Source organism: Gekko japonicus, unplaced genomic scaffold (genome assembly GCF_001447785.1).
Source record: "Gekko japonicus isolate JY-2015 unplaced genomic scaffold, Gekko_japonicus_V1.1 scaffold131, whole genome shotgun sequence".
In the NCBI taxonomy this organism is placed as follows: Eukaryota; Metazoa; Chordata; class Lepidosauria; order Squamata; family Gekkonidae; genus Gekko; species Gekko japonicus.
The window spans coordinates 264,914-280,678 of record NW_015167061.1 but is presented as its reverse complement, the minus strand read 5'-3'; the positions used below and the strand labels follow the sequence as shown (position 1 = coordinate 280,678).

At 50.3% G+C, this 15,765-nt stretch overlaps 1 protein-coding gene across 1 annotated transcript in view; it reads right to left on the bottom strand.

Annotated features, from left to right (window-relative positions):
* Positions 1-846: 846 nt before the first annotated feature.
* The window catches only part of MFN2 (mitofusin 2), a 32,985-nt gene continuing 18,066 nt past the window's right edge, over positions 847-15,765 (bottom strand). The window contains exons 12-18 of the mRNA XM_015412553.1: positions 14,264-14,368; positions 11,211-11,313; positions 9,198-9,418; positions 6,577-6,732; positions 5,477-5,673; positions 4,407-4,541; positions 847-3,384 (exon numbers count right to left, since the gene is read on the bottom strand). Coding sequence (XP_015268039.1) covers positions 3,315-3,384; positions 4,407-4,541; positions 5,477-5,673; positions 6,577-6,732; positions 9,198-9,418; positions 11,211-11,313; positions 14,264-14,368 — 987 coding nt within the window. The 3' untranslated portion in view covers positions 847-3,314. The remainder of the gene's footprint in view (positions 3,385-4,406; positions 4,542-5,476; positions 5,674-6,576; positions 6,733-9,197; positions 9,419-11,210; positions 11,314-14,263; positions 14,369-15,765) is intronic.

Genomic DNA, 15,765 nt, shown 5'->3' with positions numbered 1-15,765 from the left:
GCCCCCCCCCCCCCCCCCACGAAGCAAGTGTTTCTTTATTTTTTACTTGGACCTAACTTTAAAAAAGGCATTACCAAATTTTGCAGGTGGGGTTCTCCCTCTGGAGCAGGCTCCTATAGAGGGGTCCCCCCAAAGCCCTGGAGCACCCCCTGGCTTTTGGTGTGCCCAACTTCAGCTGCCAGCAAGGCCTACAAATGAAGTCTTCTGCTGGCCAGTCAAGGTGTTCACGGTGCCCACTGCAAACGTCAAAACCTCCAGATAGGACTGGATTTGGCATGCCCATGTGGCCATTGCTGGGTCATGACAGGAGGGAGGAGCTAGTGGGGAGGGGGGCTGGCCCGTGCTGCAAACTGTGGGCATTTTGGCTGTATGCCGGATTTTCAGAGGAAGCCCTGGGTGCCCCCCCCCCATGCAACAGCAGTTCATAAATCCAGCCCCTGAAGTACTGCTACTGGCTGCTCTCTCCAAGGCATTGCCCCCCAGGCCCTTTTGCCCCCCCTAAAACATGAGCTTTGCTCTGAGCGATGCCCTCCCCCCTCCCCACTATGCTGCAAGCACAGCACAGCAGGTGGGAATGAGAGACCCCACATAAGCATGTCATTTAAAGAAAAGCCGCTGGAAGAATCAAAGCCCACTGCTCCACGTCCTGTAACAAAGGCGATGCTCCTTTTTCTCCTGGAGCTGAGACTCAAAAGGTACACTGCGTCTGACCCCTGCAGGCAGTTTCATGGATTAAAACGCTCTTACGTCACGTTCCTTGCATGGGACAGAGACGAGTGGAGAGCTCTGACGCGACCAACCTGACAGAGGAGTTCCACCCAAGAAAGCAAAACACAGAAAGCCTGACGATTTCATTGTTTATTTTTTCATGTCTGATATTAACTGAAGGGCCCGTGGCAATAAAATTAATTCGTGCAATAAGAAGCCGAAACTCACAAACTGGCCACTTTCACATACAGCAGAGAGGAAACACCCTGTTGAGAGGACCTGGGAAAGCCTCACATTTGGCCAACGAGGGAGAACAAATATTGTCTAGTAATCAAGTTAGCAGCTGTGAAAAATAAAGTGCATTTGGCTACAAGGGTGGTTTCTCAAGAAAACAGGAGCTCTGTCCTTTAGGGTGTGGCAAATTGGCTACCGGAATACGTCTCCTAGTCCGCAGCAGCTGAAGTGCTACCGAGCAAAAGAATTCGGCCGGGTTGGTTTTATGGGGAACCCAACAGCTTAGTTACTCCAAGTGGAGACTCTGCTGGGGGAATCAGGAGAGGGCAGCAGATCCTTACAGGGGCTCTCTCCCGTTTTAGTGGCCTCCGCTATCTAGGGGCCATTTCAAAAGTTCTACAAAGAAATCGTGCACAATCGACATCTGAATGATCCCATCCAGCGAACACAGAAAAGGAGGGTTGCTACAGCGAACCAACTGTGGAACCCCCAACTGGGGCAGGTGTCCCACTCCCATCTGCATGGACAAAAGGGGCTTCCACGCTGAAATTTTTGAAACATGTGAACTGGCCATACGAAGGCTTACTTACCCTTATACACACAATATACGTAGCGGCCAGCCAAGATACACAGGGGAGGAACAGGACCCAGTAAGCTGACCCTGGTCCCTGGCCAGAAGGTACCCAATGTGGCCCCCGTAGTTTCTGTCCCTGTTATCCAGGGACAGGTCCAGAACTAGGTGACATGGCATGTCTGGGCAAATATACATAGGACAGAATGGGGGGGGGGCGGACACTCACTTGCAAGCGGGGTGGGAGGGGCAGGGTGCTTGTTCATACGCCTCACCTACATGCATGAACTCTGCACAGAGGTCCACTGGGTTCTCTGGACTTTTTCTCTCCTGCAAGTTAATACAGGAGGAAGAAGATAAAGGGAAACAGCTCTTCTCAACCGACCACCTTGACCAGCTCCCTCTTCTCCTGCGGCATTAATCCACCTCCTGCAGTCACATTGAAACTAAAGAACCTATTAAACAATTTTTTTTAAAGCAATCCACCATAGGGTATTTTCACTCTTTCTTTGCAAATAAAAATATGGACACTGCAAAGGGACCCAAATCCACTACAGTCTGTTAGTTCTCTGTGCTCTCCTAGAACCAGGTTGGTGCTAATTGGAGGGGTGTTTCCATAGGGCTACATTCTGGAACCTTCTCTCTGGGCATTTCCCATCCCCTCCTCCTGTACACCGCCCTGTGGCTTTCAGGCCCAGCAGGTGCTCAATACCTAATTCAGCAGTATTTACTACAACTCTGCAAACTACGGCAAGGGTATGTTGGCTACAGAGAGGAGGCAAATTCAAAAACTAATTCAAGATTCAAAAACTTTGCTCAAGGAAAAGGGAATTTACTTAAGAGCAGGACAGAAGGGAGGGAGAGAGTTCACCTCTCGTGTTCAATACATCTGTTGATGCAAACCTCTTTGTCTCGCAAGTCAAAATCAACTTCATTACATACTTGGGCATCCTGAACACATCCAAGGATTTACACCAGCCCTTGGGGTTGGCGCCTCCTCCACCATTTTTGGGCATCTCATAGTCCGCAGCCAGGAATCCTCCAGCTCTCTTCAACTGTAGCTGGGACGAGCCTGGAGAGGCCTCTATCACCAAGCAACCAGGAAGTATTCCTTGTCTTACCAGGTAACCAGGAAGCACCCGTGTTATCAGGCAAACAGGAAGCACATGTTAAAATTCATTCGCCTCCCGGATGAAGTGGGCACCACACCATCCAGCCAAAATGGAATCACGTTTATTTCTCTCTGATTTCAACGGAATAGAGGCGTAAACTTGGGCTGAAATCCATTCCAGTGGGACCAAGCTGACTTAAATGTGCTTAGCTCTGGCTGGACCGTGCCCTTGCCTCACAGAACAAGTGGACTAGCTGCTTAATGAACAAAAAGCAATTCATTTTTCGACATCGGGGGGAAAGAGGGAGAAGTCCAGAATAAATTTCAACCCACACTAGACAGGATTTGGGTAGGATTTGGTTGCCTCGACATTTCATTGGCGACTGAAACAAAAAAAACGATGAAGGGACCTCCGGACCTCGTCAGGTAAAGGTATCAAGACTGACACACCTCCTGCTAAATTCTGAACTTAAGATCCCTACCGGGAAGAGACAGGATGCTAAAAGGAAGAGGAGAGAGGATTATCATGCGGAGAGGAAGCTGGAGTCTCTCGGTCGCGTGGCAGAAAGGGGGACTGCCCAGCGACTAGCTTCTGCGTGTGCCCCTGGGGGGGGCTTCTCATCGCCAAGAACGGTTTTGCACCAGCAAGTGGAACACGGGGTGAGGGACGGCCGCCACCCCCTTCGCCGCTTATCTGCTCTGCTGCAAATACTGGTGGATGAACATGTTCAGCTCGCTGTCCAGCCACCCGGCCTTGTTCCTGCAGAGAGGAAAGAGGAGAGGAGAGGAAGGTCAGCTTCTCGACAGCAGCCGGACACCAACACTTGGCAACACCAGAACCGTCACAGGCATCGCCCCGCAGCACCCCTGGCCCATGGCAGAAAGGGAACAAGAAACGGCAGCAGAGAAGGCGGCCTGTCACCTAAGGGACCGCCTTTCCCCATATGTTCCCCCAAGAGCACTACGGTCTGGGGCGCAGCACCTACTGGTGGTTCCAGGCCCCAAGGACATCAAGCTGGCCGCAACCAGGGCCAGGGCTTTCTCGGTGGCGGCTCCTGTCTGGTGGAACGAGCTCCCAGAGGAGATCCGGGCCCTGCGGGACTTGGCACAGTTCCGCAGGGCCTGTAAGACGGAGCTCTTCCGCCACGCCTTTGCATAGGAGTCATCGTCGCCAGTGCCACCACTGAGTTGCCATCTATGACGGTGGATTAGATCTATAAGTGAACCAGCCCTGGGAAGACGCCTAGGTGACCAAGAACCTATGTTGTCAGGCTAGGTGATAAAAGGATCCCATCTTGGAGAGATAAGTTAATATCTAGCGCACCGCACTTTATTTATTGATTTTTTAATAAGGTTTTAACTGGTTGTTATGGCATCTGCCGCTGTTGGAAGCCGCCCTGAGCCCATCTGGGAAGGGCAGGATATAAATCTAATAAATAAATAAATAAAAGCAGCATCAAGAATCATGGAAACAGAGCACTGAAACCGTCCACAAGCTATCATAATAATCATCAGAAGAAGGAGCAGAGGTGCTGGGTATTAAAGTGTTAAGTGCCAGGCAGACAGCTGTGGGGAGGGAGTCTCAAAGTCAAGGTGCCACCACGGAAAAAGCCCTGCGTCTGGCCCCCACCCTACCTGCCCCCAAAGCAGAGGGCACACAGCCTTGCTGAGCAGCCCATATGGGGGAAAAATAGGCTTAAAGGATCCGGGCTGTCTCTTTCATACCAAGAAGAGGAATTCACCCCACAGAAGCAGCCGAGGACGGAGGTCGAAATGCAGTACCTGAGCAGCTTGGCCTTGCCCTGCAGGGAATCCAAGACCTCAATTTTTTGATTCAGGGCCGCGATTTCCTTCTCCAGGTCTTCCCTCGTCACATCAACTTGCTGGCAGAGCTGAGCAAAGGTCCCCGCAAGCTCCCTAGAGATTTTCAACAGGAGAAACGGAGTTAAACAGAGAAAAAGGAGCTAATCTTAGTTACGGTTTTCACGACAAAATTCATAAACAGTGAAAAGATGCTAATAATAATTCTAATGTTCCAGAAATAATAACGAAACTACTTCTGAAATCTAGAATGCGGGCTGTTTCCCCCCCACACTCCTGACACCCAAAACAGTAACTGAGACTAACACTCCCTAAAAGTGCAACTAGCAGACTGTGGATTAAAAGCAGACTGTGGATTAAAAGCGGCCTACGAAGGATCAGCAACTGGTCCAGGACCTACTTAGTGACCGAAAGCGAGCTCTTCAGCCCCCCAAAAGTCCCAGAGTTTCTTGCAGCACTTATTGAGGAGATGTCTGGGGCGATACTCCCTCTAAGCTGTAGTCTTGTGAGCAAAAATTCTACTTTGTGAGCTACCGGCATTAAAGTTGTGAGCAAGCGATTTGGCTGCTGCATAAATTAGTTGCCTCTGGAGCCATCCTTCCTGAGCTAAGACAAAAATGTGTGAGCTGGAGGCTGAAAAACTGAGCTGGCTCACACTAACTCAGCTTAGAGGGAACACTGGTCTCAGACAATGCTCCCTCTAAGCTGTGGAGTCTTGTGAGCAAAAATTCTACTTCGTGAGCTACTGGCATTAAAGTTGTAAGCGAGCAATTTGGCTACTGCATAAATCAGTTTGCTCTGGAGCCCTCCTTCCTGAGCTAAGACAAAAGTGTGTGAGCCGGAGGCTAGAAAACTGTGAGCTGGCTCACACTAAGTCAGCTTAGAGGGAACACTGGTCTGGGGTGCCCAATCACCAGCTCTGCCTCCTCACAGACAGTTCCCAGGCAGCAGCCAGGACCGCTGTACTGGTTGGAAATCCCCCCTCCCCAGTAGGGGGACGTTTTCGACCCCTGCCGGCACTGAAGACTCACTGCTGGACTTGGTGGCTGCAGTTGGAGCCCGTGTAGCTGACGATGAGCTGCAGCTTCTCGCCGGCGTACTCCACGAACTGGCGCTTGAAGGCCCTCTCCTTGGCTTTCGTGGTCCAGGTGAGCCGCTCGTAAACGTACAGCAGGCCATAGAGGCCCAGGGAGAGAGCGATCAGCCTCCAGCCCACCGCCTTCCAGACCTGCAAGAATGGGACACAAGAGAAAAAGGGATGAGAACGAGGGGGAACCTGGAGCCTGGTTGTGAAAAACAAAAATGGCCGACACCTGAAGCCTGCAAAGGACACACACACACACAGATGAGCTGGTGTGACATCACGGAATGTTCACGAACACTCTTAACGCTCAGGTGCTTGTGGCCGAAAGAAGCCCTCCGTCTGAGCCGGTGTTCAGGGACTCTCTCCCCAGGGAGGTTCATCTGTTCCCTTCTGTTGCCACCTTCCGCCAGCGAGTGGAGACTTCTTAGTTTCGTTCGGCACTCCCTCAAGTGATCCCTCCTTCCTGGCCAGTGCTTTAATTGCTGCCTTTTTTGTTTTATATTTATTTTAACTCTGTTTTTGTTTTAACGCTGTGTGTTTGGAGGCAAGGGGGTGCCTTTAATGGTTTGAAAATGTGATTTTATCCCGTGTGTTTAAAACGCCTTCCTTGGGGGCCCTTGCGAGGACAGAAAGGCGGGATACACATTTTTGAAGGAAGAGGAGGAGGAGGAGATTGGATTTATACTTCACCCTTCAGTACCCAAAGGCGTCTCAGAGCGGCTTACACAATCTCCTTTCCCTTCCCCTCCGCACAACAGACACCCTGTGGGGCAGGTGGGGCTGAGAGAGCGCTCTCGAGGACTGCCCTTGAGAGAACAGCTCTGAGAGAACTTGTGAGTGACCTAAGGTCACCCAGCAGCTGCATGTGGAGGCGTGGGGAATCAAACCCGGTTCTCCCAGATTAGAGTCCGTGCTCCGCACCACTACACCAAATAAATATGAAGGAGTTCACGTTCAAGCTTCCTGTGCTACGGGGCTTTCCAGAAGCCCGCCTGGCAGGGTGCGGGCAGCAGCCTTTGCGTGGCCCCTCCTCGTCCTCCGACCTACCACTCCGCCCACCACAAGGATTCCCATCGAAGTTCTGGAAGTCAGCGATGCCAGGCCCGTCACCATGGAGACCATCAGCTCTTCCTGGGTCAAGGAGCCCTGCGGCAGAGGAGGCAGGCTGGGGTTCGCGGGGGTCAAAGGCAGAGGGCGCTGGACCTAAGCAGGAGGAGAAAGAGGGGCAATTAAAAAAGGGGAGACGGCTTCACATCTGGCAACTTATTGACTGGTTATTTATCTATCCTGCCCTAACCGGGATAGCCCAGGCTAGCCCCAGCTTGCCAGATCTCAGAAGCTTAAGTAGGGTCGGCCCTGGTTAGTCCTTGGCGGGGAGACCACCAAGGAAGCCCAGGGTTGCTACGCAGAGGCAGGCAAGGGCAACACCAGCTCTGAACATCTCTCGCCTTGAACACCCTAGGCTGTGACCTGACAGCAGAAATAAATACATAAAATTATATACCTGAAATCTGGCTTTTGACCAAAGTAGGAGGAGGAGGAGGAGGAGGAAGAAAAGGAGGAAGAGGAAGAGGAAGAGATTGGATTTATACCCTGACCTTCACTACCTGAAGGAGTGGCTTACAAACTCCTTCCCCTCCCCACAACAGATACCCCCTGTGAGGGAGGTGGGGCCGAGAGAGCTCTTTTGAGGACTGCCCTTGAGAGAACTGTTCCGAGAGAACTTGTGACTGACCCAAGGTCACCCCAGCAGCTGCATGTGGAGGAGTGGGGGAGTCAAACCCGGTTCTCCCAGATTAGAGTCCGCGCTCCTAACCACAGCAGCTAACAAACAATAATAGCCCAGGAGAGGACACCTGACAATCAAAAGCAAAAGCAAAAACAAACACATGCAAAAGCAGAGATTTTGGACTAGCTGTGGAACGCCCTAACCCTGGCAACAGTCACCATCACAATGCAATGTGATAATTGCCCTCCTTTCGATAACCAAGCCCAGGAAGAGGGCAGGTTGGCTCTACCCATTTTATAGGCAGAGCAAACAAGACTGAGGCATGACAGCTGGCTGGCTCTCAACAGCAAGAGTCGGCAGCCAGCTTCCCAGCCCTTCCTGTGACTAGTAGAAGAAGAGGAGGAGGAGACTGGATTTATACCCTGCCCTTCACTACCCAGAGTCTCACAGCGGCTTACAATCCCTTTCTCTTCCCCTCCCCACAACAGACACCCTGTGAGGTAGGTGGGGCTGAGAGGGCTCTCCCAAGAACTGCCCTTAGGAGAACAGCTCTGAGAGAACTTGTGACTGCCCCAAGGTCATCCAGCAGCTGCATGTGGAGGAGTAGACAATCACACCCGGTTCTCCCAGATCAGAATCCACGCTTTTAACCACTATACCAGGGGTGGCCAAACTGCGGCTCTTTCACACATATTGTGCGGCTCCCAGCAGGGTGGCTGGGGGAAGCGAAATATCATTAGCAAACAAATATCATTGATTGGGGATGTGGATTTGGTTTGTCTGAACCGAATGGATCCCCGAAAATAGCCCATTTGGGCCCCTTTCGGGTTGCTGTGGGCCGAAACAGATTCTCTGATCTGAATCGGCTTGCCGCCAAATGGCCGCCGGATTTCAGCGGCAATTCGGCCCCATTATATCCTATGGGCCATTGAAATCAATGGCGAAAACGTAGGGTATATTCTGGGGGCTGAGGGAAGGGGGTTTGAGGGAGACTCCAAACTCGCAGGGTAGCTGCTGGAGCCTCTCCCCGAGATACCCACCAAGAACACTGGCCCAGGAGGTCCAATTCTATGGACCCCCAAACAGGTTGCCCCCATCCCCTCCATTGTACTCTATGGTGGGGAAAAAAGGAGGGAATGGGGGCAACCTGTTTGGGGGCCCGTAGAATTGGACCTCCTGGTCCAATGCTCTTGAAACATGGGGGGGTATCTCGGGGAGAGGCTCCAGCAGCTACCCAGTGAGTTTGGAGCCTCTCCCTCAAACCCCCTCCCCTCCAGCCCCCAGAATATACCCTACATTTTCACCATTGACTTCAATGGCCCATAGGATATAATGGGGCCGAAATTGACATTGGGCTGGCCAAAAGACTCCCAGCTGGTACTGCCGAAATTGACAAGCGGGAGTCTTTCTGCCCACCGAAATTGATTCTGCCCAATTTGGCCAAATCCGAATCGGGCCGAATTTGGTTATTTTTGCACACCCCTACATTGGACAAATCAATATCTGTTTTTACCGCTTTTGTTATTATTTTTGGCAGTCTCCTTTAATGTTAATAAAAAGCAAATCTGCGTATTTCCCAATAGAAACGTGTAATATCTGTTCATGTCTTGCAGCTCCCAAACATCTGACGTTTATTCTGTGTGGCTGTTATGTCAAGCAAGTTTGACTACCCTTAAACTACACCAAACAAAGGCCTACAGACGAAGACTGATCAGCATCATTTCTAATAAGCCCACAGAAGTTCCACACTGCTTCCTCCTCTGAATTTGGGGTGCACAAACGGCTGCAGGAAAGCTTCAAGCGGGAGCCACTCACTGAGCAAAACCTCCTGCACCTCAAAAGGTTTCTGACAACCCTCTGGACCGAACACCTTTTGCAAAGGTCTCCTCAAGGCCTCCCGGGAAACCAAAAGGGGCAAAGGTAGGTGAGACCCCCACACCTGCTCGTTGTATCCCATCAAGGCCCGGCGGCCGTTCTTGGGCCCCAGAAAGCGGTTCACCAGCATTGTCCACCCGAGGGAGAAATGGAACTCGATGTCTTCCTGGAAGTCGGCGCAAAGCTTGTCGCAGTTGAGATCGTAGCTCAGTAGGAAGCGCTGCCGGGGGATCAGCATGTCGATCTGACCCCGCAGGGAGGCTGGCAGGAGGGGCTTCAAGCCGTCTGGCCGGGGGAGAAAGCAGACCAGAGAAAGAGGGGTGAGAACCAACGCTCCCTCTAAGCTGCGGAGCCTTGTGAGCAACAATTCTACTTTGTGAGCCGCTGGCATTAAAGTTGTGAGCGGGCGATTTGGCTGCTGCATACATTAGTTTGTTCTGGAGCCATCCTAACTGAGCTGAGACAAAAATGTGTAAGCCGGAGGCTAAAAAACTGTAAGCTAGCTCACACTGACTCAGCATAGAGGAAACACTGGTGACAGCATGCCCGCGTGGCTTCTCGGCCAGTGCTGATATAAACGGGACTGCGCGCAGAGGGACGCCAGCGAGAGAGAGAGAGAGAGCCCCGCCCCAAGGAGCTCCCGTTGCTATAGGGCACAAAACTCTCCAGTGTCTAAAGCACTTCCCATCTCTTACAGCAGCTCTGAAAGGCTGGCCTGTGCTGAAGCGGAAGCTCAAAGGCAGGGGCTGATCTAAGGCCACCCCCCAGGACCACAACCCAGGATCCTGGCCAGAAAGAACCCAGAAGAACTCCGGCCTATTATCAATAGGCCAGTTTTGGGAACATGTCTGACCCAGCAAGGCTTTTGCTTCTGCTCAAAAGCAAGAGTGGGGGTGACAAGAAGAAGAGATTGGATCTCAGAGCGGCTTACAAACTCCTTTCCCTTCCCCCTCCCCACAACAGACACCCTGTGAGGTGGGTGGGGCTGAGAGAGCTCTTGACACAAACTGCTCTTTTTCAAGGACAGCTGTGCCAGAGCTTGTGACTGACCCAAGGTCACACCAGCAGGTGCAAGTGGAGGAGTGGGGAATCAAACCCGGTTCTCCCAGATTAGAGTCCGTGCACTTAACCACTACTCCAAAGCAGGATCAGAAGCGACCCCGGGCCTCCGAGATCTCGTTTTGCAAACTAATATCCGGTGAGATCATGACGGGGAATTCTAGATTGGAGTCCAGTAGCCCTTTACCCTGAAACGCTTGTTGGCCTTGAAGGTGCTAATGGACTCAGATTTAAACGTTCCACTGGAGACCTTATCCAACACCATTTTTATGGAGAATTCCAGGGTGTTCTTTTTTTTATAGGGGTTCAGCCAAAGGCTCTGTGATGGAAAAGAGGATTTGAAGGGGAAGGGGGGCTCCACGATGCCACGAGACTTCTGTTCGGCTTTGCTGAGGCTGTGCAAGAGGGCCGTCTCTCTGCAGCCGCCACCCCGGGCTGTGCCACGTGGGTCTGCTGGGAGAACTGAACTCAGGGCCCCATCTCCAGCTCCGGCCACCAACACGAATCCCCTCTGGCCCCGTTCCGCCCCGCTGCCTATCTTAAGGACCCCCAGGACAGCAGAGTCAAGCCACTTCTCCAGCCAAAGAGCCGAGGCCGGAGAGGAGCATAGTTCATTTCAATGCAGGAGGTTCCCGGCTCAACCTCCAGCATTTCCAGCTCCAAGGATCAGTAAGGGCCAAACCAAACGGGCCCGACCTGTGGCTGCTGACGCCATTTTAGAGCTGAGCGTGGCCATTTCAAAATGCTTTTTCAAGCGCCAAATGGCACGGGGGAGGGGGGTCGGGACGAGATCGCACGGTCCCTCTGTGCTGTGGAGGCCCAGTCAGGATTGGGCACTCGCGGCATTTTAAATGGGACCTGCGGGCTCCACAACGTCAACTTTGGCCCTTAGAAGGTTATGTGGAAGACCTCCACCTGAGTCCCTGGAGAGCCACAGCAACACCTCGAGAGGCCAATGCTCTGGCCCAGTGCCAGGCAGATTCACACGTTTGCATCGTTTCCGCTTGCAAGCGCTCACCTATCATCTCTTGCTGCATGGTGTGCAACGACGTTGTGATGGAGGAGGAGCAGCGCTCCGACATCTTCCGACCCAGGCCCTCCTCAATGTGACGGTGAAGTTCCTAGAAGGGAGGGGGAACAGCACCCTGTACATTGGCAGATGGCTAAACCAGGGACCCCCCAACGTGGGGCCCGCGGGTGCCCTTTTGCCTGCCGACACCTTTATGGGTGCCCGAAGCGGAAGTGGGTGGGGGCCAGGGAGGGCTTTTGCCCAGTGAAGGTGTGAAGGGCTGCTAGAGATCTGATGGGCTGCACAGAGTTTTTCAAATGTTGCTATAGCAGCAGCCGCCACCGCAGCAGAAGGATCTGCACGGAGTGACTGAAGCAAAGGCATCAACAACGAGAAAGATCCACGGTGAGTAAGAGACGTCCAATATCTAATTGCAACCATCTTCCAAAAAATTTTAATATTCAAATTTTTTAAGAGGAAGAGGAAGAAGAAGAAGAAGAAGAGATTGGATTTATACCCCACCCTTCACTTGGAGTCTCAGAGCGGCTTACGAACTCCTTTCCCTTCCCCTCCCCACAACAGACACCCTGTGAGGTAGGTGGGGCTGAGAGAGCTCTGACACAAACTGCTCTTTTTCAAGGACAGCTGTGCCAGAGCTTGTGACTGACCCAAGGTCACATCAGCAGGTGCAAGTGGAGGAGGGGGGAATCAAACCCAGTTCTCCCAGATTACAGTCCGCACACCTAACCACTACACCAAACTGGCTCCACCAAACCACTACACCAAACTGAAAATATCAGTGTAATGTTATGTTATAAATTAGTGAAGTTCAACAGAAACTAGCATACACTGAATTGTGGTCTCCTGTTATTCATTATTTGATGGAAAATGACATTTTACTGAATGATGAGAATTATGTGGACTTATTTATTTATTTTTTACACTTCTATTCCACCCTCCCCAGTGGGCTCAGGGTGGCTAACAGAGGCCAGATCATTAGTCTAGCCGTAAGTAAAAACATATAAAAATATAAGAAAACATCAAAACTAAGACTAAAGTGCTCTATCCAGTGAATATAAGCAGATCCTCTTGTTTTGACGGTCGACCAGGCCTTATTCATCTTAACTTCACAGCTTCATATGCTTTATTTATAGTTTCAATATATGTGTTGTGTTGAATATAGGTGATGTATTTTAAAATTAAAAATTTATTAAAAAAAATAAATTAGTGAAGTGACACAACACCTATACAACAGAATATCTCATTCATGACATTTGAAACATCGGGGGGGGGGGGGGGGGGGACCCACACAAACAACTTTTTTTTTCTTTCCAATCACAAGAAATGTCATCAAATTCCGAAGTCCATGGTATATCAAAAAAGCCCTCCAGAAAATGTCAAAGAAGTCCAGCGTGTGTTCTGGATATAATCAGTGGATATGGTAAGCTAGAAATAATGTTTGCAGTCTGGATAGTGTATGGGTAGAATGCTATGTGATATAGATGGCTTGTTTACCGATTCTTGCAGACTGTATATTTTGAAAAAGGAATCTCGAAACGAGTGTACTGACTATATCCGGAAACCACGCTGGACTTCTTTGACATATTCATATTCAAGTGTTATGAATGAGATATTCTATTGTATAGGTGTTGTGTTACTTCACTAATGTATAATATAAAATTACACTGATATTTTCATAAAATATTTGAATATTAAGGTTTTTGGAAGATGGCTGCAATTAGATATTGGACGTCTCTCACTCACAGTGTATCTTTCTAGTTATTGCTTCGTACCACTGTGAATTTTTGAAGTAAAGCTATGGTACTGAAGTAAAGCCCTGGCAATCGTTTGGTGGCTGGCTCGGCTTCCCACAACAGCCATTTTGTGGCTGCTGTGCCCACAATGCCACGCCAGAACTCCAAAGGTGCCCACAGGCTCAACAAAGTTGGGGACCCCTGGGCTAAACCAACTCATCAGACAGGAATTCCCATTTTCGTAACAGCAAAGAGACAGGATGGAACAAGCCACAGTTTCCAATCAGTTGTTTGCATTAGGAGTCCTACTTAAGTACCGGAAGCCGTAATTAAATCAATTAAAGTTTCTTTCACAATGACAGGTCTCCGGAAGAGCTTTGATTTATGCTTGCAACAACTGACTCACTTTGCTTTTATTGACTGTCTGCTGTGTTTTGAAACTTCTTGCTATCCCTAAGGATACGTATCTCGACTGGCAGTATACAAAACACCAAATATACATGGGGAAAAGACACAGTTCGACTGCCGTGGAACACCTACTTGTAGTAGAGATGGGACTATATAGATTTTTCTCTTTTTTGATTATCCATATTTCTTTGGTTTTTATAGGTTTATTATAGATTTAACATTTTATTGGAATGTAATGAAGGCCTGCTATATAGAAGGCCTCTCTTCTTTCTGGGTCAAGGGGATTTTTCTACTTGATGTTAACAGACAAGACAATAACATTCTTTTGGTACAAAAGAAGATAGAAGGTTCATGGTTCTAATTGTTTAAGGTTATAACTTCATGGTGTCTGGGTCAAAAGGATCTTTTACTTGGTATCAGAGAAAAACACTTTCTTTTGGGTGAGAACAAGCTTTAGCCGATATGGCTTACGTCATGTCAAGTAAATATGTGACACTATTGCATAGGCACAACTTTCTTACATTTGACCAATAAGGGGATTTTTATGTAAATGTTGTTTAAGTTTTTGTAACCAATTATGCCTTTGGAATATTATTCCCATGATGATGATACGATGATGTCATTTTAGGTATTTAACTTCATGTATTTCCTGATTGGGCTCAGAAAGCAGTCAGCTTTGGTGGGTCCTTTGGCCGAACTGTTTTCCGTATTTTATTGCAATGAAATACAAGATCTTCCTCCTCATTTTGACTTCAATCTTCTATTTTTGACTGGATATTAATTTGTATAACATTCCCCAGCCCAAAAATAATGCATGGCTGGAAGCTCAAGGGCTAACAATATGCCGGAACCCCTGAAGATGGGCATGGGACATTCTGAATGAATCTCTCGCTTACTCACATTCTTGTAAACTTTTATGACAACTGGAGAGGGGTGGAAGTCCAGCTGGAAATCATCCACCAACACGTAGAGCCGGCGGATCTCCTCGGCCATCGCGTTGGACACCTGCAAGGGCAACCGGGCGTCAGATGGATCGTGACCAAGGCTGCAAGTCATCTGTGCTGGGAAGTGTCCAGATTATTTTTTCAACGTTTCTTCTTCCCCTCTCCCAACACACTAGAATTTGTGGGCATCCAATGAAGCGGACAGTCAGACTGTGTGGGACAGACAGAAGGAAAGCACTTCCTCACACTGTGTACCGTTAACTTGAGAAACTCCCTGCCGCAGGATGCAGGGATGGTCACCAGCACAGATGGGTTGAAAGAAGGGGTTGTAGTACAAATTCACAGGAGAATTCACCAGTCCGTTGTAGCTATTAACCATGATTGCTAAATGGAAACTCCACGGTCAAAGGCAGGGTACCTCCGATTACCAGCCTTTACTACGGGAAACAAAATGCTGGACTAAACAACATTCTTGCTACACTCTGCAGGAAGAAGAGCCAAAGTGTAGCCAATTCAGTTTCTCAACATCTTGGCTTAATTTGCCCCAATTATTCTACGCCCCGCAGAGAAGACGATCACGGCACACCCTTCTCCCTGCTCACAGTACTCCACCCCCTCTGACTTGTAAAATTTCCATCGGGGGCTGCCAGAAAAAACCCTGCAGGGGTACCAATCCCTCTTCTCAGTGCCTGAGGCTTCGGGACAGAAGGCAAAGTGCCAGCTCTAAGTTTGGGGGAGTTCCTCAGTGGAACACCCCCCTCCTCTGAATAAGCTTGCCAACATCCATCTCCTGGGTCTCATCCCTGCTACCAACCAGAGGGCAGCGGTGGAAGAGTCTCCCAAAGGAGATCTGGGCCTGCAGAACCTAATGCAGTTTCGCAGGGCCTGCAAAACGGAGATGTTCCGCCAGGCCTTTGGGCGAGGCGGCGGAGATTTACTGGTACGGGCCTCCCCTTGCATGTTTCACCCTGCACGGGGCTCCCCCCCCCTTTGCCGGTTACCATCTGCTGCACATACGTAGAGTTGATCTAGGAACAGTTGTATTTAATGGGTGCCACGGGCTGCTATTTGATATGTTGTCACAGGGGTCGTTTCGTAGAAAGAGCTAGGGGAACTCTTTAGCATAACTCATTAGCATATGCCACACCCCCTGACATCACCAGAAGTGTGTCATAAGGCCACACACCCCGCCCCCAACAGTCCCGGCCGCTGCCGCCGGCCTTGCAGCTCCACTGCCGAGCCCCATGAGGCCGGTGGACCGGCGGTGGACCTGCAAGATTGGCGGGAGTGCCAGGAAGCCCCGCGAAGGCCCTCCCTGGCCCCAGGCAGGCAGGGGTGGGGAGAGGCAGGGAGGAAGCAACTTACCCTCCCTCTTCTCCTGCCTCCTCCTGGCTGAATGAGGGCCGGAAGCGGGGCAGCCGGAAGCAGGGGGCGGGGCTTCATCATGTGCCCCGCCCC